We start from the raw sequence: 25,832 nt of genomic DNA, 5'->3' as shown, positions 1-25,832 counted from the left end.
CGGTGACCAGAACTGTACACAGTACTCTAAATATTGCCTTTCCAATGCCTTGTACAATTTTAACATTCCATTCCTGGTGACCCTATCCCGCTGAGGTATGTCTCAGTGGAGAGACTATGTTCATTCTGTAATCTATCAACACACATTGATATTGGACAAATCAACCAACCTCCCTTACCACCCGATCCCGAGAAGCTCAATCCTTCCTGCTGAATCTGTCTGCTCTTGGTTTTTAAAATGCTCTCCCTGGTACATCTATAGATTTTTTTCTACGATCATTGGTGACGTACCACGTACTCTGATAGTTTAAGGAGACAGCCCACCAGAAACACCTGAGTGAGGGTTTTGGTAAGGGAGCGGTGATAAATTCCAGCCTTGCCAGCAACACATAGATTCATCCCTTAAAATACTCAGCAACAATCCCAACCACTCTTTCCTAACACCCGGTTAAATATCTCAATTGCTATGTTTTTATTTTCTCTCATTCTCTGTAGTTGCATTAATGTGCTGATCCATCATTAACTCCCAAGTTCCTTTTCGCCTCGTTTCTGTTTTTACATCGAACACAGAACATAGAATAGCACAGCACAGACCAGGCCTTTCGGCCTACAATGTTGTGCCGACCCTCAAACTCTGCCTCCCATATAAGCCCCCAACTTAAATTCCTCCATATACCGGTCTAGTAGTCTCTTAAACTTCACGAGTGTATCTGCCTCCACCACTGACTCAGGCAGTGCATTCCACGCACCAACCACTCTCTGAGTAAAAAACCTTCCTCTAATATCCCCCTTGAACTTCCCACCCCTTACCTTAAAGCCATGTCCTCTTGTATTGAGCAGTGGTGCCCTGGGGAAGAGGCGCTGGCTATCCACTCTATCTATTCCTCTTATTATCTTGTACACCTCTATCATGTCTCCTCTCATCCTCCTTCTCTCCAAACAGTAAAGCCCTAGCTTCCTTAATCTCTGATCATAATGCATACTCTCTAAACCAGGCAGCATCTGGTAAATATCCTCTGTACCCTTTCCAATGCTTCGACATCCTTCCTATAGTGAGGTGACGAGAATTGGACACAGTACTCCTAGTGTGGCCTAATCAGAGCTTTATAGAGCTGCATCATTACAACGCGACTCTGAAACTCTATCCCTCGACTTATAAAAGCTCACAACCCCATAAGCTTTCCTAACTACCTTATCCACCTGTGATGCAACTTTCAGGGATCTGTGGACATATATCCCGATATCCCTCTGCTCCTCCACACTACCAAGTATCCTGCCATTTACCTTGTACACTGCCTTGGAGTTTGTCCTTCCAAAGTGTACCACCTCACACTTCTCCGGGTTGAACTCCATCTGCCACTTCTCAGCCCACTTCTGCATCCTATCAATGTCTCTCTGTAATATTTGACAATCCTCTACACTATCTAGAACACCACCAACCTTTGTACCGTCTGCAAACTTGCCAACCCACCCTTCTACCCCCACATCCAGGTCGTTAACAAAAATCACGAAAAGTAGAGGTCCCAGAACAGATACTTATGGGACACCACTAGTCACAATTCTCCAGTCTGAATGTACTCCCTCCACCACCACCCTCTGCCTTCTGCAGGCAAGCCAATTCTGAATCCACCTGGCCAAACTTCCCTGGATCCCATGCCTTCTAACTTTCTGAATAAGCCTACTGTGTGGAACCTTCTTAAATGCCTTACTAAAATCCATATAGATCACATCCACTGCACTATCCTCATCTATATGCCTGATCACCTCTTCAAAGAACTCCATCAGGCTTGTTAGACACGATGGCCCTTCACAAAGTCATGCCGACTGTCCCTGATCAGACCATGATTCTCTAAATGCCTACAGATCCTATCTCTAAAAACCTTTTACAACAGCTTTCCCACCACAGACGTAAGACTCACTGGTCTATAATTACCTGAACTATCCCTACTACCTTTTTGAACAAGGGGACAGCATTCGCCTCCCTCCAATCCTCTGGTACCATTCCCGTGGACAACGAGGACATAAAGATCCTAGCTAGAGGCTCAGCAATCTCTTCTCTCGCCTCGTGGAGCAGCCTGGGGAATATTCCGTCAGGCCCCGGGGACTTATCTGTCCTAATGTATTTTAACAACTCCAACACCTCCTCTCCCTTAATATCAACATGCTCCAGAACATCAACCTCACTCATATTGTCCTCACCATCATCAAGTTCCCTCTCATTGGTGAATACCGAAGAGAAGTATTCATTGAGGACCTCGCTCACTTCCACAGCCTCCAGGCACATCTTCCCACCTTTATCTCTAATCGGTCCTACCTTCACTCCTGTCATCCTTTTTTTCATTCTCGTAATTCAAGAATGCCTTGAGGTTTTCCTTTACCCTATCCTTGCCATAGAGGGAGTACAAAGAAGGTTCACCAGATTGATTCCTGGGATGGCAGGACTTTCATATGAAGAAAGACTGGATGAACTGGGCTTGTACTCGTTGGAATTTAGAAGATTGAGGGGGGATCTGATTGAAACGTATAAGATCCTAAAGGGATTGGACAGGCTAGATGCAGGAAGATTGTTCCCGATGTTGGGGATGTCCAGAACGAGGGGTCACAGTTTGAGGATAGAGGGGAAGCCTTTTAGGACGGAGATTAGGAAAAACTACTTCACACAGAGAGTGGTGAATCTGTGGAATTCTCTGCCACAGGAAACAGTTGAGGCCAGTTCATTGGCTATATTTAAGAGGGAGTTAGATATGGCCCTTGTGGCTATGGGGGTCAGGGGGTATGGAGGGAAGGCTGGGGCGGGGTTCTGAGTTGGATGATCAGCCATGATCATAATAAATGGCGGTGCAGGCTCGAAGGGCCGAATGGCCTGCTCCTGCACCTATTTTCTATGTTTCTATGTTTCTACTTGCCAAGGCCTTCTCATGCCCCCTTCCTGCTCTTCTCAGCCCCTTCTTAAGCTCCTTTCTTGCTTCCCTGTATTCCTCAATAGACCCATCTGATCCTTGCATGCTAAAAGTCATGTATGCTGCCTTCTTCCACCTGACTAGATTTTCCACCTCACTTGTCACCCATGGTTCCTTCACCCTACCATTCTTTATCCAGTTCCCAGCCTTCTCCCCGTTACCTTTTAATGCCATGTCAAATCAAGAACCTATCAATCTCTCGGATTACTCGGAGGCATTTAAAGTCTGGAAGAAGAATAATGGAATGGTCGGGGAGGGGTGAGTTGGCAGGGGATCGAGTGTGATAGGGAACTGGGAGTGAAGTGTTTGGGACATATTCTACTGAATGATTCGGCATGTTAAAGGACCGGAGAATTGTTTTGTGTTGCTGTTCCCCTGTACTCAGCTGACAACAGATGTTGCAGACAGTATAAGGATAAAAGAAAGTTTGAGACAGGATCTCTGACCTGACAACACAGGACTAAGCTCGTCAAAGGCAAACATTCGTGAGAAGTTTTTTTGCTTTTTCTCTTGGTTTTTCTTAGAATTGAGCTCGGGAAGTATGTGTTACACAATGCCAGTTTGTTCGGAACCGACTTTGTTTACAACAAGGGAAGCAGCCGATTGCCATCTGCAGAAACTAGATCGACAGAAAGTTAACTCTTTATAAACACCAACAGAGAGACAGAGAAGATGGGGAGCGTGACTGAACACGGGTCACCGAGGGTGCGCCAGAACAGACCACGTCCATCTCAGATCTCCTATCGCCTCTTTTTTTTTATTTTTCGAGTGTCATCTTCTTCTCATATGTACGCTTTTTAATCCTGAGGACGTGTCTTCTGGTCTTAGATTCTCCCACCATAAGAAACATCCTCTCCACATCCACTCTCTCTGTGTCAACTGGTCCTGGATTCCCCCACTATGGAAAACATCCTCTCCACATCCAATCTCTCAAAGCCTTTCACCATTCGAGAGGTTTTATTGAGGTCACCCCTCATTCTTCTGAACTCGCTGTATACAGGCCCAGGGCCATTGAAAGCTATTCATAGGACAAGCCATTCTACCCTGGAATGACTTCCACACAGCTGCTTTGAACTCTTCATCAGTTTCAGCTCATCGTTTGTCAGACAAACGGCTCAGACCTGCTTACAATGCCACAAGTGAGCTGTCATCAGGGCATTATGAAGTTTTAATATTGCATCTTGCTTTTATATTCGAGTCCTCTTGAAATGAATGCCAACACCTCTTTTACCTTCGTCATCAGAGACTGATCCTGCAAGTCAACCTTTAACGAATCCTGCACAGGGAATCCCAAGTCCCTTTGTACCCCAGTTTTTGTCTTGTATTTTCTTTCCATTTAGGAAACAGTCAACCTTCCATTTCATCCCCCAAAGTGCATGCTTAAACACTTCCGAAAGTACATTCCAACTGCCTCTTTTGACCATTCTCCCAATCTGTCTGAGTCCTTCTTTAGCCTCTCTAATTTCATGTCTCTTCATCTATCTTCCAATCGTCTGCAAACCTTACAACAAAACCATCACTACCCCCATCCCACTCATTGACATCTGACGGAAAGGAATCTTTCCCAACACAGACCCTGTGAAACACCACTCGTCACCGTTTGCCAGTCCGAAAAGGGTTCCCTTATTCCCACCCTTCGTCTCCTTCCCGGACTACGTGTTCCCGTTCTGGGAAACTGCCAAGCGGCCTGCATTATTTCCGGATTTTCTGGAGCTGCTTCGGCGACGAGTGCTTTCGGGGTGAGGCTCTGGGTGTGACCCGATTCCTCGCCGATTTCGCCGACTGAAGCATCTGGGGAGACCGAAATGTCGAGACAGCAGGCGCTGTGCGAGCTACCGGAGGCCTCTCTATTTCTCCCGATGGTGACAGACAGTCCACTGGTCCCAGAGTCAGGGCAGCTCGAATTGACTCAGGTTATCAAATCATTTTGATGTAACTGAGTGGAATTCAAAGCGATCTGCGTGAGATTCAGGGGTACACGCAAAAAGAAAATTATATTCAGGTGGACAGCGGCAAAGTGAATTGTTGAATTCCAACAGTGAGAGAAGACAACACAATCAACTTGAATACTATGGGTTAATGGCTGCAGGAGCCCATACTGATATAATTTGATTCATGTTATCCAAATGAAAGAAAAAAAAATACGGAAAGCACAAATTGGGAGCGGGTGGTAAATACGAGAGGAATTAGTGAGAAGGTGAGAGAAGGAAAAGTGAAATCCAGATTTACATGAAATACCGAGAGTGGTCGGTGCCTTGAACGCACTGTCAGGGGAAGCAGTGAATTGCAGCTTAAGTGTCATTTGGGCATTTACGCGGGGAATGGAAGTGTGCTGATCTCATATCGGCAGATGTATTGTTCTAATCTCACATGATGGTTTTCGTTGGCCGAGGTGCCAGTTCCTATTCACGTCTGTTCCCCACCCCTCGCCACCCCCCAGCCACCTTGAGCTGTACGAACCAAAGAGCAAAGAAAGAAGAAGTTTGAATCCATAATACCCAAAAAAAAAATCAGGTAACTGCGTTACAGTGAAACATAGACACCAGGGAGACTGGTGGAAGAACCAGGGGATGTGAACGGGTTATGGGGTAAATCAGGATTTTTCAAACAGGAAGTGACGTCATAATCTCGGTGTACAGGAACATTGGTAACGGAGGCTGAATCAGTGACTCGGATTGATAATCATTTACTGAGCTAATTCACGCAGAAATCAGGAGGCAACTCAGGGTTTCAGCAAAGTTTTCAGTTTTATTAGGTTTATTATTCAGCCGTAAAGCGCGGAATAGCCTTTCAGCAACCGACGACAAACCCCATTAACAGAGGAGATTTACGAGGACGATGCCTGGGTTGGAGAGCCTGGTCTATGAGAATAGGTTGCGTGACCTCCGCCTTTTCTCCTTGGAGCGACGGAGGATGAGAGGTGACTGAGAGAGGTGTACAAGACGATGACGGTGATTGATCGTGTGGACAGCTGGAGGCTTTTCCCCAGGGTTGAAATGGCTAACACGAGAGAGCATAGCTTTATGGAATTTGGGGGTCGGTACAAGGGGAAGGTCAGAGGTAAGATTTTCACACAGAGAGTGCAGGGTGCGTGGAATGCACTCCCAGCGAAGGCGGATGCAATGGATCTTTAAGTGCAAACACAGAATAATCTGCAGATGCTGGGGTCAAAGCAACACTCAGAGCACGCTGGAAGAACTCAGCAGGTCGGGCAGCCTCCGTGGGAAAGATCGGTCGACGTTTCGGGCCGGAACGTCCCGACGAAGGGTTCCGGCCAGAAACGTCGACCAATCTTTTCCACGGATGCTGCCCGACCTGCTGAGTTCCTCCAGGGTGTTGTGGGGATCTTTTAAGTGTCTGTGAGATCGGCGCATGGAGTTTAGAAACATAGAGGGCTGTGTGGCAGGGTAATTCTGGGCTGTTTCCAGAGTAGGTGCCATGATCGGCACAACATTGTAGGCCGAAGAGCCTGTAATTTGCTGTAGATTTCTATCTTCTATGTTCGATGTTCTAACAGTAACTTAACCACGGGACACTTTACAATGACCAATTAATCTTCACGGACTTTGGATAGGGAGATCTACAGATTTATTACACATGACGCCGGACTTCATCTCCGAACTCGCAATGCTAACAGCACCTGAGTAAAATAGGGTTGATTGAGGCTTAAGAGCAGAGAGACTATGTTATTTGCTGCTTCGCTTGGAAACACTAAAGCTTATTAGGTACTTTCTAGTCCCTGGATAGACACTCCTGCCTTCCATCCTCGTATCCCCACCACTCTGTCCAAATGGGTTTCTGCCTCTGGGACACTAATGGAAGCTGAATACGAGGAGACTGACACAATATTCAGTGGGCGAATACGTATCCCTTGCTCACAGCGAGCTCCGTGACGCTAAGGTTGAAATTAATGGAATTATTCCCACTTGGCCGCTTGTGCCGCTGAACCGGCCTCACGCCAAGTGAATAACGGAGCTATGCTGGGGGTTGAGAGCGAAACACTACGATATTTCATGTTTCTGAGCGTACCAAGTGGTCAGAAAACTATCGGCCCATGATGGGGGTCAGGACGGTATAGAAATTGTATCACACAGCAACGTTGAGAGGGAATATGTTGGTGGCAGTGTGGAGGTGGCAATTACGGGATGAAAGGTCTGGGTTGAGCTGAGAAAACTAAGCTGCTTTGATACTAACGAGTCAAAACCTTCAGTGATATCTTCATCGTGAGGATGTGAAACGCAGAGAGAATCCTCCGGAGACATGGGGAACAATTATACAGAAACAAGGAAAGACATTCTGAACGATGGCTTTTTCCTCGATGGTTGTCCTTCCTCTGTGTCAATTCACCTGCCAACTATCCTCTTCCGTTCACCAGTGACGTCATCTGAGGAAACAACACACCATTTATGTTGACTACGTCAGTAACCCGGAAGTGCTGCTGCTGGTGAGTTTCAATTACGGGGTGATGATTTTCGAATCTGTACCAAACATCATGACAATGCAACCTTGAAAACAACTAGTATATTTCATGTCGCCAGGGGCCCAGGAAATTTGTTCCTTTCAATATCAATATAACGCTGTATGATACCGCCTAATTCGCATCTTTCCCTGTTAAGTGTCACGAAACTGCTAATCACAGTGTAGTATATACATGGACACAACCATGGCACTGCATAGCTCACAGACCTGAAATTAGTAGGTACGTTTCCTTTACAAGTGACACTGTGTATCGTCAGGCCAATATTCCATTCACATACCTCTTCAGATCACTGTAAGCAGATCGGTCCTGCAGCACAAGTCCCTGTTAATGTGAGGAAATCAGCATGATTAGCAGCATTTTGTTATTAAAAGCATTTTGTGATAGAAGAGAACAGCAATAATACTGAAGAATACTTGCGCTTATTTAATAAATTCTGTCTGAAAGTAACACGGAATAGTCAGACCATGATGAAAAGAGGATCAGGGACAGACAGTCATGATCCCCAAGCGAAACATAGAAACATAGAAACATCGAAAATAGGTGCAGGAGTAGGCCATTCGGCCCTTCGAGCCTGCACCGCCATTTATTATGATCATGGCTGATCATCCAACTCAGAACCCTGCACCAGCCTTCCCTCCATACCCCCTGATCGCCGTAGGCACAAGGGCCATATCTAACTCCCTCTTAAATATAGCCAATGAACTGGCTTCAACTGTTTCCTGTGGCAGAAAATTCCACAGATTCACCACTCTCTGTGTGAAGAAGTTTTTCCTAATCTCTGTCCTAAAAGGCTTCCCCCTTATCCTCAAACTGTGACCCCTCGTTCTGGACGTCCCCAACATCGGGAACAATCTTCCTGCATCTAGCCTGTCCGATCCCTTTAGGATTTTATACGTTTCAATCAGATCCCCCCTCAATCTTCTAAATTCCAACGAGTACAAGCCTAGTTCATCCAGTCTTTCTTCATATGGAAGTCCTGCCATCCGAGGAATCAATCTGGTGAACCTTCTTTGTACTCCCTCTATGGCAAGGATGTCTTTCCTCAGATTAGGGGACCAAAACTGCACACAATACTCCAGGTGTGGTCTCACCAAGGCCTTGTACAACTGCAGTAGTACCTCCCTGCTCCTGTACTCGAATCCTCTCGCTATAAATGCCAGCATACCATTCGCCTTTTTCACCGCCTGCTGTACCTGCATGCGCACTTTCAATGACTGGTGTATAATGACACCCAGGTCTCGTTGCACCTCCCAAAAGGGCACATAATCCCTTGTCACCCGCTTCCCTTCCTTCAAGAAGCTCAGAGTGATATTTGCAATTTTCCAATCCTCAGAAACAATTCAATAGTAATCTGTAGCTTGGAATATCAGTACTAATCCTTCTACTACCTCTTCAGCGGCCCACATCAGAATTTTGTGGTGCAGTTAATCTCGTCCATTTCGTCCAGGTGATTTATCTACCTTCGGCCCTTCCAACTTGCCTTTCATCTTCTCATTATAGTGACTGCAACCACTCCCGTGTCCTGACACTGTCACACTGATCGTTTGCTCCACAGCAAAGACTGACACTAATAATTCATGAGTTGATCCGCCATGTCCTTGTCCCCAACTGTTGCCTCTTCGATTTCATTTTCGCTATCGAATGCCTCACTTCAGCGTCTGTCTCTTACTGTGTAAAGTGGAAACAATTACTTCAAGAAGGCATTGACGCAAATGTAGGCCTTACCATATAAGTGGAATTTCCATCATCTGCATTGTCCATTGTGCCCTGGAACGAGAACATGAAGATTTCTATTGAAGCGTTTAACCAAGTGCACAACAATTGTATTCTGACTCTGCACATAAAAAAGGGAGTATCAATTTTCACATTCACTGCTGATTGGAGCATATTGCATCATTCGCCGTTCGACAGACTGCGCGTTTCCGATTCAGTGTCAGGAAAGTACATATTTTCTCTGACACCAGGAACGCTTCCGGACAGCATTAGATGATTTGTAAGCATTCAGCAATAAGGGTAGCATGATGAATGTTATTTGACGAGGAGCTCGCCTACAGAACCAAACATCTTGAGAGATTATTCCTGATCAGAATTTGCACGTCACAGAGAGGGGATATGGACTTGTGTCCTCAGGATGCTGACCGTATTTGCTATTTCTCTAAACGTTCACATAGATCATCGCTAATCACAGTCCGGCAGGTGCAGAGCTAACCACCGCTTCCACTTGTGTCTTTCCCGCTTTGACCGGACATTTAAAGAGGATCCTTCATGAAATATATTCCACTCAGAGTAAGAGCTGTCTTTTTTGCATTGTACAACAATTATGTATTCTGCAGAAACAGCAAATAACTCGGGTGAAGAAGTTCTGCAGGTGCTGGAAATCCGGAATAACGCACACAAAATGCCGGAGGAACCCAGCATTTCAGGTAGCATCAATGAAAATTAATAAACATTCGACGTTTTGGGCCGAAAGCCTTCTGCTGGACTGGAAAGGAAGCAGAAAGGCGCCAGAATTTAAAAAAAAAACAATAAGTGGGGGAGAGGAAGGTTGTCTATGTGGAAGGTGAATGGTGGGCCTGGACAGTGGGGAAGGTAAAGCGCTGAAGGAAAATGAATCCGATTACAGAGGAGACGGGACCATGGTAGAAATCGAAGATGGAGAGTCTCCGGGGAAGTTCATGGACATGTGAAGATAAGAGATAAGAGTCGAGGGCGAAGAATGGAACAAGAGGGAAGTGAACAAAAACACGGGTAGGAAAAGGTCGATGTTCGTTGCTATCTGGTTTGGGTCTACTTAGAGGCGTTGTTCCTCAGTTAACTGGAAATGTGAACCGGTGATCTACATAAATGGCCAATCAGTGCCCAAGGGCCCGATGGACGCTACCGATCACATTACCGATGTTCTTATCTTTCCTTCGCAAAACAATGACTGAGACCATGAACATAATACAAACATCCAACCTGCTCATTCCCTGGGAAATTTTCATAGTTTTGCGATGCGTCCGCAGCGTTTGTATCCAAGGTGCCTGTGGGGGCAAAACAGAATATGTCACAACGGTGAAGAGCAGTAGGGACCGTTGTTAGTGCTGCAGACGTCAATCCGGGCCCCAAACAAAATGCAACCATAGCGTGAGCCACGTCCCATCCAGTTGTCAGAAACACGTAATCTCTTGTACAGAAGACCAGTAACTGAGGGCCTATATTGATCAATATGAAGGGAAATTAAGTCCACTAACCTACAATTCCATCTCTCCCTGATATTGTAATGTTCAGTTCAAAATTTAAACTTTTTTCACTGGGATACCAAACGATAGGCAAGATAAAACGACCTCCAGCTTGTGTGCGCTATGAGCTTCCATATTTAAATGCAATGTTTAGATTTCCGTGGGCTCAGTAATAGAACAGTTCAAACTGGGTTCACTCACTGTTTTTTCCGGAATTGGTGCTCGTGTCGTGTTTGGATTGCGGTGGATCTTTGATGCTGAATAAACAGAAACAAAGGTCAAAACATGAATTCGGCAGGATGTCACTTTCCTTCACTGATACACCGAATGAGAACGACCCCTATAATTCCATTTGATAATTTCTATTCATTCCTTGATACTGTTCCTGTTATTGGATACCCGATTCCAGTCCTACTCGATCTCAACAACAGTGACCATAATGGGTTATGGATAGAAAACGTTCTGGAATTTCGGACCTCAGCTTTCCAGGAGAAAGTGACACACCTGCATTAATGAACGCAGCCCACTTTCAAACAAATGCTCACACTTCAGGAAAGCCACGTCCACGTACAAGATAATACTGATTCTGTCCACGGATGTCTCCTGATCTGTGGCATAATTCTAGAGTTGCTAATCAATTTTAGCTCCTCCTTGGGTAAAGAGGTTTAAAATGCCAACAGGTGGAGACCGAGCGGTCCCCATTTTCCTTAAACACCGGGGACGTGCGGATTGACCAACTGCTCCACTGTGACTGAAACTGATTGTTATCGACAGGGTAATATTCACTCATAGATCCGTTATCTCACGGAAAAGGACCTCAGTGCCTGGTGAGGATCTACACCAATGCACCGTCCGTGTTCCATTCCTGAACCTTGCACATGAATCGTCACCATTTAATTATCCATTTCCCTCTTAAAGGCCGCAGTTGATCCGCCCTCAGGAGATCTGCAAACAGAGCGCCCCCTGTTCCAGCAGCAAACTGCTGGAAAGCAAACCATTCACCCTGACTTGTAATGCCTGCCTCTTTCATCTAGAGTCTCTAGTCTTTAATCCTGGACTCAGTGATGTGGAAGAGCAACTTCAAACTCACATATGAAACTCTGATGTTTATGAGTTTCAGTATAAACTCCACCTTAAATGCCTTCCAGGAAACAGCTGTCTTCCAAAAGCACAATCTATCCCTGAACCCAGTATCCGCTCTGGTATATTTCTTCTGCACCATTTCTGAATCCTTAGCTTGCCTCCTGTCATATGGTGAGGAGACATGAACAATACATTTTCAATACGGCCAAGAGTTCTGTCCCTGTTAGGTACACATTTCTGACTCCAATAATTGTTGCCACGGTAATAAATCGCAGAACTCTCTGTGCCCTGTGAAGCACTTCCTCATCCTGCATCTCCGCACCCAAAAGGGTCTGTTCATGTCCCCCAACAAATAATGCCTGACTCGCCAGTGCCCTCCAGCTCCAGTTTGTGTAATTTGCTTCAGTCAGCTGTCGCATCGCAAATTCGCGTTCAAAGTTTTCAATGTGTCATTTCTGCAAAAACACCTCCCCCAATTATTGACAGAAGTAGTGATTTTCTGAGAAAAATGCATTTACCCGCCAGTTTTCCTCGCGGTCAACCATCCAGTGATTCCACCGATCAGGCCCACGCCAAGTAAACCAAGCATAATGCCTGCGATTGCGCCAGAGCCGAGGGTAAAAATACCATCTGTTTTAGCTATTAACACACAGAGCAAATTTATATATTACATCTGCGAAAACTCATCTTTTTCAGTGGCAAATTGATTTTAATAACTATTTGACTATGTAAGTTTGGAATCGATTATTTTGTCCCAGACAGTTCAGATTTGAACGTCGATCCACGCTTTGAAATATTCTGGTCGCCAGTCTGGACATTGAAAATAGATTGTGATCAATAAAACGAGATAAGTTCGCTATCTCCTGTCTGTGACCAAAAGAACAATTGGGTATTTGTTCGGTTTACAATCTAAATAGATTTGAGAATCTTCCAACTCGAAGTGGTTCTTTAATAATTCCTTGCTAAAGCACACCGTCACAGCCCCGGCTATTCTGTCATTTCTGACGGCATTTGCCCCCTATATTATCGGCTATCAGACATGCTGTTCGTTCATGTTTTAAACTTACAACGGCTGCGGACGTAATTTCACCACTTCCGTCACAAAATATTGCCATCCTTTCAATAAACAAATGACAATGGGTGCAAAAGTAGACCATACGGCCCTTCGAGCCTACACCGCCATTCTGAGATCATGGCTGATCAACTACTATCATTACCCGGTTTCTGCCTTGTCCCCATAACCCTTGATTCCCCTATCCATAAGATACCTATCTAGCTCCTTCTTGAAAGCATCCAGACAATTGGCCTCCACTGCCTTCTGAGACAACGCGTTCCACACCTCCACAACTCTCTGGGAGAAGAAGTTCCTCCTCAGCTCTGTCCTAAATGACCTACCCCTTATTCTTAAACCATGCCCTCTGGTACTGGACTCTCCCAGCATCTGGAAAGTATTTCCTACCTCTATCTTGTCCAATCCCTTAATAATCTTATATGTCTCAATCAGATCCCCCTCAATCTCCTTAATTCCAGCGTGTACAAGCCCAGTCTCTCTAACCTCTCTGCGTAAGACAGTCCGGACATCCCAGGAATTAACCTAGTGAACCTACGCTGCACCTCCTCCACAGCCAGAAGGTCCTTCCTTAACCCTGGAGACCAAAACTGCACACAATGCTCCAGGTGTGGTCTCACCAGGGCCCTGTACAAATGCAAAATGATTTCCTTGCTCTTGTACTCCATTCCCTTTGTAATAAAGGCCAACATTCCATTAGCCTTCTTCACTGCCTGCTGCACTTGCTCATTCACCTTCAGAGACTGATGAACAAGTACTCCTAGATCTCTTTGTATTTCTCCCTTACCTAACTCCACACCGTTCAGATAATAATCTGCCTTCCTGTTCTTGCTCCCAAAGTGAATAACCTCACACTTATTCACATTAAACGCCATCTGCTGTCACTTAAGGTGATAAAGTATTCTTCTTTCAGAGTTTCCGCATACTTGGTTTTTCCCTGCAGCAAGTGTGTGCATTATCTATCAGATCACAGTAAAACAAAATTGTACTTGGTTACAGTTCAATTGTTCCCTGGGACATGTGAAAATAAGACACCAGTGTCACTTGCTCTTGAAGCAAGAACTAGAACCATTTCATATCTAACACGTGGCAAAGGAGTGGCGAAGGAGGAAGGGAATGCGAATTATGATCATTGGGCTCTCTTCCAGGGATGTTGCGACCGACACCGAAGGGACGGTTTGCTCCTGAACTGGATTGTCCTTCCGGGATGTTTTATTGTTGTTGTTCGATAGGGTTTAAAGTGGAGTTGCAGGGAGATGGAAATCAGACTGTTACAACGGTACGTGGAGATGCTGTGGAGACAGATATCGGTACGAGCTCAGCTGCTCCGGATTGGGTGTTGTGCAATGAGCCAGAATTGAATTTAAGGGGAAAAAAAAGAACGTTGGCGTAAGTGATCACAACATGATCGAATTCATCCTGAAATTTGAGAAGGAGAAGCTGAAGTCAGTGCGTCAAAAGAAATTAGAGAAGCACTGGAGAGGAGATGGCCAGTTTTAATTGAAAAAGAACACTGGCAGGGATGACGGCAGAGGAGGAAGATATATTCTAAAGGAAACATGGCTAACCGTGGCTAACAAGAGAAGTGAAAGCCAACACATTGTCCAAAAGCAGGATTTATAATGGAACAATTATTAATGGGAAGTTAGATGATTGGGTAGTTTAGGAAGAACAGCATTTAAAACGTTTCTAAACTGTAAATATCTAAGGAAATGGGATGTAGACAAATTATATGTATTAGATAATTGTTCAAAGGACATGAAACAGTTATCCAAAAATAGATTACAAGATCTGATTTACCTTTGGTTTTCCAAAACATATAGACTTGATCCATAATAGAGGGTTAAAAAAGATATAACCGCGCTTTCTAGAATAAATTTATTCAACCCGAAAAAGTTTAGAAATTGAAACCATATTCGTGAAGTATATTTAACTATTGGATTATCCGTTTGTTTATGCAATGTAGAAAGAGCAAAGGGAAGGGAAGTCCCTAAGACAGAACCCAATTAAAACCCTTTTATAGATTTGAATTCAAGATATATCCAATGTGGACTAGAAGTTGTGTCCAATTCTCATGTCCAAATTTTTAAATATCGAATATTAATTGCCTAATAGTAAAATCTAAAGTTCGGCAGTGCCAGCCCACCCTCCCTTTTAGACTTCTGTAAGTATCTTTAAACTAACCCAGGAGTTTTATTCTGCCATATATATGAACAGATTTTAGAATCAACATTATCAATACAAGATTTCGGAAAAAAATTTGGCACCGCTTGAAATAAATATAAGAATTGAGGTAAAATAATCGCCTTGATAGCATTAATCCGATTTAACAGTGACAAAGGCATTGGTGAGCATTTAGTAAGCAGATGTTTAATCTGATCAATTAAAGGCATAACATTAGCTTTAAATAAATCCTTGCGCTGCTTTTTTTTGTAATTTTAACCAGTAAATAAGTGAAATAGTCGGTAAGCAATCTAAACGGTAAACATCCATAAATGGGAACCTGCATATTTAGCGGAAAATTTAAAAAAAAACAAACGTCAGTTAAAAAGTAATTAAGAAGGTAAAGATGAATGCGAAAGTACTCTAGCCAATAATATTAATGACGACAGGCAAAGTGTCTTCACGTACATCAAGAGTGAAAAGAGAAGCGGGAGTGGATATCGGGACGTTGAAGAACGATGGTGGTGAGGTACTAACACACACAAAATGCTGGTGAACGCAACAGGCCAGGCAGCATCTCTAGGAAGAGGTACAGTCGAAGTTTCAGGCCAAGACCCTTCGTCAGGACTCAATGAAGGAAGAGCTAGTAAGAGATTTGAAAGTGGGAGTGGGAGGGGAAGATCCAAAATGATAGGAGAAGACAGGAGGGGGAGGGATGGAGCCAAGAGCTGGGCTGGTGATTGGCAAAAGGGGATACGAGAGGATTATGGGACAGGAGGTCCAGGGAGAAAGACGGGGGGGGGGGTAACCCAGAGGATGGGGAAGGGGTATAGTCAGAGTGACAGAGGGAGAAAAAGGAGAGTGAGAGAAAGAATGTGCGTATAAAAATAAATAACAGATGGGGTAATAGGGGGAGGTGGGGCATTAGCGGAAGTTAGAGAAGTCGATGTTCATGCCATCAGGTTGGAGGCTACCCAGACGGAATATAAGGTGTTGTTCCTCCAACCTGAGTGTGGTTTCATCTTTACAGTAGAGGAGGCCGTGGATAGACATGTCAGAATGGGAATGGGATGTGGAATTAAAATGTGTGGCCACTGGGAGATCCTGCTTTCTCTGGCGGACAGAGTGTAGATGTTCAGCAAAGCGATCTCCCAGTCTGCGGCGGGTCTCGCCAACATATAGAAGGCCAGATCGGGAGCACCGGACGCAGTATATCACCCCGACCAACTCACAGGTGAAGTGTCGCCTCACCTGGCAGGTGAGGTAGTAATGGGGGATAACGAATTGGTGAAAGAACTGAATTAGTATTTTGCATCAGCCCTCACTGCAGAATATACTGGTGATATGTTGAAAGTTCCAAGTATCAGGGGTCATGCAATGTTAGCATGCATTTCAAGGGTTCTAGAATATAAAAGCAAGGATGAAATGCTGCTTTATAAAGCACTGGTGAGACCTCACCTGGAGTATTGTGATCTATTTTTGGATCCTCGTTTTAGAAAGAATGTGATGAAACTGCAGGAGATTCCCCAAAATGATTCCAGCTTTGAACGGCCTTTCAGGAGACGAGAGAGTGAAGGTGCTGGGTCTCTACCCACTGCAATTTAGAAGAATGTGGGGTGACGTCATGGAGACCTACCGAATTGTGAAAGGTCTTAGTAGAGTGGATGTGGAGAGGATGTTTCTCATGTGGGAGAGTTTAATGCCAGAAGGCAAAATCTCTGAATAGAGTGGCGTGCTATTAGAACGGAGACGAAAAGGAATTCATTTCGCCTGAGGGTGGTGAATCTGGGAATTATAATCCATAGGCAGCTATAGAGACCATGTTGTTATGTAAGTTTAAGGCAGAAGCCATGTCGTTACGTAAATATGAACAGAGGACGAATGATTCTTGATTGGTCAGGGCATGAAGGAAGATGCGGAAACGAATGCGATTGTGACTGTGAGGAATGTTGGATCACGAATTATGAAATGGCGGAACAGACTCCATTGGCCAAATGGTCCAATCCTCCTTCCAATGCCTTATGGCTTTATGATCTTAACTGCAGCAAGGTAGTATTTGTAATGCAATCCGCAAGTCAAAACAATTCCGCTTTTCATCTGAATCAATACTGTTATTCATCACTATGCAACATACAACTACATTGATATCGTAGTCAATATTCTGATCGGGTTCAGGCATTTAGTTCAGATACGCCGGCCTGACTGCACCAACATCATTAATTAAATGACCTCAAGAAAGGGAGAAACAGACTGCCTACCGAGCACATTGATTTGCGTGGTTGAGGTATTCTTCCTGTTTGTAACATTGTTATAGGCCTCACAAGTGTAGTTTCCCGTCTGGCAGACAGAGATGTTGTCGAGGATGAGAACCTGCCCACTTTGTGGGTGGGCACCGTTCAGTCGCCATTTCAATTCAGCAACTGGCCGCGACTGTGTCAAACATGTTAACCTTATGGTGCTTCCGGCAACGTGAAGAGAGGAGTTCGGTTGAGTGATGATATATGGACGGTCCGGTCCGTCTAAAACAAATGGACAAAACGGATTGACAGAAAATTACACAGGAAATACATCAGAGTTTCTCAGCGTAAGAGGAGGAACAGCCCATCACCGTTGAAAGTGCTCCTGTACACCAGCGAATGCATTTTTCTGGAAGACACGCGCTGTAAGTAGGATAGGAGAGTCGGGGAACAGTGTCAGATCATCCCCAGACCCGCTTCCTTCTCCAAACTGGAGACAATGCACGCCAGACATAAGCGTATTCTTTTGCATAACTTCTCTAGGTGTGGGGTTTGTGGAAAATAATTCAGGAAAACCTTTCCAAACAAAATAGCCGACGTCTCTCTGCGGTGCTAAAGTAAGGCAGCTTGGAGTGTAGGTACAATCACTAATGTAATCAGGGTTCGGGCAGAATCTCACGTGGGCGTACACCATACTGTCACGTCACTGACCTTGCATGTAATTATAGGAACTCTCCAATTTACAGCGTGTATGGACGGGCCCATTTTCAGATTCAATATTCTATGTTCAGTCTCTATCATAAGTCGAGGGATAGAGATTAAGAGTCGCGATGTAATGATGCACCTCTGCAAAACTCTGGTTAGGCCACACTGGGAGTACTGCGTCCAGTTCTGGTCGCCTCACTACAGGAAGGATGCGGAAGTATTGGAAAGGGTACAGAGGAGATTTACCAGGATGCTGCCTGGTTTGGAGAGTATGCATTATGATGAGAGATTAAGGGAGCTAGGGCTTTATTCTTTGGAGAGAAGGAGGATGAGAGGGGGCATGATAGAGGTATACAACTTATTAAGAGGAACGGATAGAGTGGATAGGCACCCCACCCAAATTTCATGTAGATCACAATTGCCTTTGAACTGTGGTGATTGGAAAATCTAAAAACGCATCGTGAAGACACTTGTAGGACAGAGCAGTTTATCCTGCACATTTCTTTCATCTGCAGTGCAGAAGTGAACCGACGATGTGGTAGTTTCATCCCGACGCAATGCGACTCGGATTTGAGGTTGGAAATTCAAAATTTCAATTTTAATTCACCAGCGCCCGAGACAGACTCGAATCCGTCTCCCAATCAACTGTTCAGTTACTTCGGTGCTTGCCTGTAGTTGTTTATTTCTAGGGTAACATTCACTGATATAATCCCACTCTCCCGGAACCCCGTATCCAGCAGGACTTGTAAAATGATATGTAATTACCGGAGACTCGGGTTACTTACAGTAGACATCGAGATGAAACGGGGCGCTTGTCGAGCTGTTTATCAAGTTACTTGCTCTGCAGGTGAAATTTTCGTCTGTCCGTCGCACTCCTGAAACAGCGAGTGTGCTGTTATCGGCACTCAGTTCAAACCTGCCACAGGGAATTATCGGGCTGTTCTCCTTAAGCCACAGGTAAGAGACTTCCGTGCCTCTTGCGAAGCAGGTTATCGCGACGCTGTCACTGTACTCTATCAGTCTGGTGGCATTAGATGTTACGGTGACATTGGAAACAGGTTCTGTTAAAACATAGGCGATTGGTTAGTGCTCAGATCAGCAATATAATCTGGAAGTTTATAGATCCCGTTCCGTATCTGAAAACGAAATCAAATATTTATCATTCCATAATAAGTTAACATTAAACAATAATTCCACTTGATGGTCATAAGGTTTGAGATGAAAACACTGGAGCTGAGACACGTCTCTTCATTCCTCATTCTCCGCTCACTCAGAGCCAGTATTCTGAAATCCTCTCCCTTCAGGCTTATCCATGGCGTGATAGGTCATCTCAGAGGCCCTTCGGCCCATTTTCCTTCATGATGACCAGGATGTCTCCCTGAACTATTCCCATTTGCCAGCGACTGGACCGTGTACAAACTGTTATATCCTTTTACAATCTAAATGATTTCTGAACATTAAAGTTGCACGCACCCCCAGCATTCCCTCCGGCAGTTCCTAACACTTACGAAACACAGGTTGCATGAAGATGTCGCTATTTGGGTCCCTTTTAAATTGTACCTCACTCGGTATCAATCTATTTTCTTCACTTTAGACTCATCATGCTGAGACATACGTGAACATCGAGATAAGCTGTTCCCCTCGTGCTTTTTAGTCTCCTCTATATGGCCATGCAACGGCCTCCCACCCTCCCAGATGAAGATCTCGATCGAACAAGACGTCTAACGCCAAAACATGCCCATTCTGTTTGCATCCTTATGAATACTTTCTGCACCGTTTGCAGGTTAATTGAGTTCTTCTCATTCTGTCTAAAGATGAATGTTTGGCTTTATGATCATGAAAAGATAAAATAAAATATGCAGGCTGTCGACTCCGTCTATGACTCGCACAATCTTATTGCCCGTGCTCTCTGACTCAGGCAGCATCCTTGTCAGCCACCTCTGCGCCGTCTCTAATGCCTCCACAAGCTTCTTATAGAACGAAACTTTCCCATTTTAAATAGTGAAACATTATCTAGTCACCAGCCCTGCTGGACCTCATTTCTCTGGAGAGGGGATCGGAAGATATTTGCCATTGGTCTCCTCACTCTCTGAATAGGAGTGTGGATTTATCCACTTTATTGATCTTCAGGAGAGCCAATACTCCTAGCTCCATTTTGAGTTCTCTGCCAGTTTATTTCGTAAACTATTAAAAAAATCAAGAATCATTTTTTTGCTTTAGCTTCCAAATCTTTACATTTTGTCTTCCTGGGTAAATTCACTGCTGTCTCGTCATTTAAAGAGCTCTGATAGTCAGACGCTTGTCCTTCCTTCTACTGGAACAAACGTCCTGTCTATTGTGCACTGGGCAGTTGGTGCTTAAGGAGTTCCACGTGGCAGGTGTGGACGTCCCTAAAGTCAGCTGTTTAAAATAACTCTCCAGAGTTCCCGCCTAATGGAGTCATAATTGAAATTGATCAAATTTAATTTAATTTCTCCCGCAATGTCGACACCGTACCTCATCGATTGCTATCTTAAAACTGAAGGAATTCTGATCATTCTGAGATCTTGTAGCATATGTACGTTACGGAAAAATGTGCAGAAGGTCGGATATTGGGTAATTGTGTTCCATTTATCACGATGAGTGGGAAGCTCCAGCTGGGAAACCCCCGGCCAGAGAGCGTGTTTTCAGTTACAGGAACAGTATTTAAGGGATTTCTAAGAGATAACCTCGACCATCATTCTGATAGTCAAGGCTTGATCGCGAATGGTCAGTGTGGTAATTCTGCGGGTCTGACAAAACGTTTGGATTTGCTGGGGTCCGGTGTAGGTAGAACAGTGGATTTTGTCTACATGGTCTTCAGTAAGGCCTTTAACAAGGTTCCACATGACAAATTCATCTGCGTTAGGGGGACAGCGATACACGATAAGAGGGAGAGGTTTAAAAGAGGTCTAAGGAAAGGTAACACAGACGGTAATAAGCACCTGGAATGAGCTCCCTGATGAAGTTGTCAAGCTGAACACAGCTGCAACTTTTAAGACGAACTTCGATAAACAATTGGAACGGAATGGTTTGGAATGTAATTGACCGAACGCAGCAACTGCGAATACCAAGGAGATGCAGGGGTCGGCATTGACATGTTGGGCCGAAGGGACTGTTTCCTTCCTGTTTTAATCTGCGACGCCATGGCGTTTTGAAATTTCATTTTCCAAAAACAAACCCGACAAAAATGTCAAACCAATGGAGCTCGTGAAGGAGGAAGAAGGAAACAATTCACTTCAGGCAAGGGTGACTTGGCAATGAGAAAGATGATGCATAATCACTGGCAAACACAGAACAGAAATACTGACAACAGTTTCCCATATGATCCAGATAAACCATCGCTACTGAAATGATCCAAAGTTCAGTGTTAGTGTTAATGTTTTGGAGCCAATGGAAATTGTTTCACACAAAACGGAACAGGTATAAATTGGGAACAACAGGAATTCTGCAGATGCTGGAAATTCAAGCAACACACATAAAAGTTGCTGGTGAACGCAGCAGGCCAGGCAGTATCTGTATGAAGAGGTTCAGTCGACATTTCAGGCCGAGACCCTTCGTCAGGACTAACTGAAGGAAGAGTGAGTAAGGGATTTGAAAGTGGGAGGGGCAGGGGGAGATCCAAAATGATAGGAGAAAACAGGAGGGGGAGGGATGGAGTCAAGAGCTGGACAGGTGATAAGCAAAAGGGATACGAGAGGATCATGGGACAGGAGGTCCGGGAAGAAAGAAAAGGAGGTGGGGGGGGAAGACCCAGAGGATGGGCAAGGGGTATATTCAGAGGGATAGAGGGAGAAAAAGGAGAGTGAGAGAAAGAATGTATGTATAAAAATAAGTAACAGATGGGGTACGAGGGGGAGGTGGGGCATTAGCGGTAGTTAGAGAAGTCGATGTTCATGCCATCAGGTTGGAGGCTACCCAGACGGAATATAAGGTATTGTTCCTCCAACCTGAGTGTGGCTTCATCTTTACAGTAGAGGAGGCCGTGGATAGAAATGTCAGAATGTGAATGGGATGTGGAATTAAAATGTGTGGCCATTGGGAGATCTTGCTTTCTCCAGCGGACAGAGCGTAGGTGTTCAGCAAAACGATCTCCCAGTCTGCGGCGGGTCTCGCCAATATATAAGAGGCCAGATCGGGAGCACCGGACGCAGTATATCACCCCAGTCGACTCACAGGTGAAGTGTTGCCTCATTTGGAAGGACTGTTTGTGGCCCTGAATGGTGGTAAGGGAGGAAGTGTAAGGGCATGTGTAACACTTGTTCCGCTTACAAGGCTAAGTGCCAGGAGGGAGATCAGTGGGGAGGGATGGGGGAGGGGGGGGGGGACGAATGGACAAGGGAGTTGTGCCGGGAGCGATCCTTGCGGAATGCAGAGAAATTGGGGGAGGGAAAGATGTGCTTAGTGGTGGAATCCCGTTGGAGGTGGCGGAAGTTATGGAGAATAATATGTTGGACCCGGAAGCTGGTGGAGTGGTAGGTGAGGACCAGGGGAACCCTATTCCTAGTCGGGTGGCGGGAGGATGGAGTGAGAGCAGATATACGTGAAATGGGGGAGATGCGTTTAAGAGCAGAGTTGATAGTGGAGGAAGGGAAGCCCCTTTCTTTAAAAAAGGAAGACTTCTCCCTCGTCCTAGAATGAAAAGCCTCATCCTGAGAGCAGATGCGGCGGAGACGGAGGAATTGCGAGAAGGGGATGGCATTTTTGCAAGAGACAGGATGAGGAGAGGAATAGTCCAGATAGCTGTGAGAGTCAGTAGGTTTATAGTAGACACCAGTGGATAAGCTGTCTCCAGAGACAGAGACAGAAAGATCTAGAAAGGGGAGGGAGGTGTCCGAAATGGACCAGGTAAACTTGAGGGCAGGGTGAAAGTTGGAGGCAAAGTTAATAAAGTCAAGGTGCTCTGCATGCGTGCAGGAAGCAGCGCCAATGCAGTCGTCGATGTAGCGAAGGAAAAGTGGGGGGCAGATACCAGAATAGACACGGAACATCGATTGTTCCGCAAAGCCAACAAAAAGGCAGGCATAGCTAGGACGCATACGGGTGCCCATAGCTACACCTTTAGTTTGGAGGAAGTGGGAGGAGCCAAAGGAGAAATTATTAAGAGTAAGGACTAATTCCGCTAGACAGAGTAGGGTGGTGGTAGAGGGGAACTGATTAGGTCTGGAAACCAACAAGAAGCGTAGAGCTTTGCGACCTTCCTGATGGGGGATGGAAGTATATAGGGAGTGGACATCCATGGTGAAAATAAAGCGGTGGGCGCCAGGGAACATAAAATTCGCGGCCTGGTATGAGAAAAATCAATGCCTTTGAATGGAAAATCCTATAAAAAGTAGTGGTCACGGCCCAGTTCATCACCGGTAAAGCCCTCCCAAGCACTGAGTGCATCTACATGAACGGCTGTCGGATGAAAACATAATTTGCCCTGAAATATCCTCACCACCCAGGACATGCTATTTTCGCGATGCTGACATCAGGTAGAAGGTACAAGAACCTGAGGACTCGCACCACCACGTTCAGGAACAGTTACAACCATTCAGCCATCAGGCTCTAGAACAAAGCGGATAACTACACCCACTGGCCATCCAGTGACATGTTCCCACAACCAATGATCTCAGTTTAAGGACCCTTACCCCGTGATTTCATGTCCTGAGTATTTATGACTATTTATTTATATTTGTATTTGCACTGTATGTTGTCTTGTCCACTCCCGTGGACTGTTCATTGATCCTGTTGTAGTTACTAATCTACAGCTTTACTGGGCCGGGTGAGAGTTGAACAGTCCGCAAATTGGGACCGGCAGGGTGCGCTAGAGGCGAGGTTCACCACCCACAGCCACCGATCATAGCCGAACGTTGTCCGAGAGGATCTTCAAACTAAATCTAATGCAGATCTGTGTTGTTCCCTCGGTAGAATTTTTTTTTTTCATTCAGAAACAATGGGTCATCCAACAACTACAAGTACAGGTCATATTGTATTCTGTCGCCACAGGAATAAAAATGAATGTTATAGTCCGAGATTGCATGACTCTGTAAAGCTTTGTCTCACTTACCAATAACACGCAGAAAGATGGTCGCTGAGGTTCGGGAGCCATTAGTTGGAACGATAGTCACACGGTATTCCCCATTGTCCGACATGTTCAACGACTTCAGCAGAAGCGACCCATTGGAGATGAATACATAAGCCCGCGATGTGTAGGCCTTGTCAACGGTCACGGTCTGGTTGATCCACTGGGCGATTGTTTCCCCGTTAAAACTCCAGTTTCCACTGATGACATTGCCCGACGGCCGCACTGAAAAGAGCGCATTTCCCCCGACTGTGACACTTAATTGGCTGCGCTCAACGAAAATGGTAAACTGCTGAGACTCACCTGACAGAGAGAAAATCGTATGAGGGAAAAGCGACAGACACGGATAGAATCGAGAACTGCACGTATCTCAATCTGTACAAATACCAGGGGTCTCGACATAGCTCAGTAAGGTCGACCCTTATAACCCTGATTTTCATGACTCCAACCACCCGCCACTCTGATGATTATCCGACCACTGACTGTTCGAGAGAGTGACCCTCACCCGCCGTTATGCAGAGACAGAGAACGAGCGCTGCGAAGGGCAGTCCCGACATCCCGACAGAGAGCAGCGCCGATCTCTGTTACACTCGGAGGCTGAGCCGCACTTCCGGGTTTGCGCGGCAGATAATTGGATTCTGACGTCACAAGCGGCAGCGCTGATTGGATCAGAGAATCTGTACTCTGCTCAGATCTGAATCAAACCTTGTGTGCTGTTCCCCAACTATCTGCTGCTATGTTGAATCCGATTATGATCTCAAAGGTAGTTTCTCTCACCCGGCGACATGAAGTGATAAAGAGAGAGTAAACTGAACGTTATCCACGCGATCACGAGAGAGCAGCGACTATCTCTGTTGCATTCGTGGACTCAGCCGCATTTCTCGGCCTCCGTGCCAGATCCCGAGAATCCACTGTGTGAAAAACGGGAGCTGATTGGATCGCAGAGCCAGAAGATGGAGATTGAAGGAACCTAAAACGCTGAGAACACACACTAATCCTCACTGGAGGGTCGGCGGCGATTCGGGCCAGCAGCTGTAAGCTCCTTCTCAGAGAATCTCTGCCTGGCGTCTCATGTTTATACATTCACACAGGAAAGCACGTCATCGGCTGAATCCTATTAGATGACTGAAGAGATCTGGTATTGGTGTGTCACCAAGACTGGGAAGTGGAGAGCATTCTGACTGTGGTCATCGCCGTCTGGTGTGCAGGCTCCGATGCACAGGATCGACAAAGATTGCAGAGGGTTGTATATACAATCACATCCATCACAGTACAAGCCCCGCCATAATCCAATCCGTCTATAAAAGGCCGTGACTCATTAAGGACCATCACCACCAGGATACGCTCTCTTCTCATTATTACCAACCCAAGAATATACAGGAGCCGGAAGACAGACACTCAGAGATTTACCTCCAGCCTCTGCAATCAAATGTCTCACGGTCCATCGACCCACGAACACGTCCTCAAAATTAATCTTTAATTTGTTTATTCGTTTACTTGTTTGTTTATTCCTTTATTTGTTCATTCATTCGTTCGTTTACTTACTTAAATATTTGGCAAACTTTAGTACATGCATTACTTGCGGTGTCTATGGCAACGATCATGATACACACTCCCTGTCTCGACCAAATAGGTGCAGAACGATTCACCATGCTGGAACGGCCATGACGGAGTGAGACATTACTACCCTGATCTGGCTTTGGTTAAGCAGGCTTGGGCTGAACAAGCTTCAACAATCGCAGGGCGGATGCTCTGAGTAAGTTATCGAGAACGTTTCGAGTAAGTATTATATTTTTCTGATAGTACATAGCTAGTGCGCTGAACAAGAGG

The 25,832-nt window shown here is 45.3% G+C and overlaps 1 protein-coding gene across 1 annotated transcript; it reads right to left on the bottom strand.

The window, feature by feature from the left end:
• Positions 1 to 5,693: 5,693 nt before the first annotated feature.
• LOC140206688 (cell adhesion molecule CEACAM6-like) lies at positions 5,694 to 24,585 on the bottom strand. The gene is made up of 10 exons (XM_072274837.1): positions 24,508 to 24,585; positions 23,988 to 24,305; positions 18,703 to 18,978; positions 17,234 to 17,494; positions 12,262 to 12,382; positions 10,862 to 10,917; positions 10,398 to 10,462; positions 9,165 to 9,206; positions 7,717 to 7,760; positions 5,694 to 7,343 (listed from the first exon to the last, which is right to left on the bottom strand). The coding sequence occupies exons 1-10, from the start codon at positions 24,557 to 24,559 to the stop codon at positions 7,340 to 7,342; spliced, it is 1,239 nt and encodes a 412-aa protein (XP_072130938.1). The 5' UTR covers positions 24,560 to 24,585; the 3' UTR covers positions 5,694 to 7,339.
• Positions 24,586 to 25,832: the final 1,247 nt, after the last annotated feature.

This window comes from Mobula birostris, chromosome 13, assembly GCF_030028105.1.
Source record: "Mobula birostris isolate sMobBir1 chromosome 13, sMobBir1.hap1, whole genome shotgun sequence".
Lineage (NCBI taxonomy): Eukaryota > Metazoa > Chordata > Chondrichthyes > Myliobatiformes > Myliobatidae > Mobula > Mobula birostris.
This window is presented reverse-complemented; position numbering and strand designations above follow the sequence as displayed.

Excerpts from the sequence above, each read along its gene's own strand:
- LOC140206688 (XM_072274837.1), bottom strand. The coding sequence starts at position 24,559 with ATGTCGGGACTGCCCTTCGCAGCGCTCGTTCTCTGTCTCTGCATAACG. Across the intron at positions 18,979-23,987 it reads CATCTTTCTGCGTGTTATTG|AACCTGTTTCCAATGTCACC; the intron begins GTAAGTGAGACA and ends ATGTTTTAACAG. Across the intron at positions 9,207-10,397 it reads ATTTCCCAGGGAATGAGCAG|GGCACAATGGACAATGCAGA; the intron begins GTTGGATGTTTG and ends TTCTCGTTCCAG.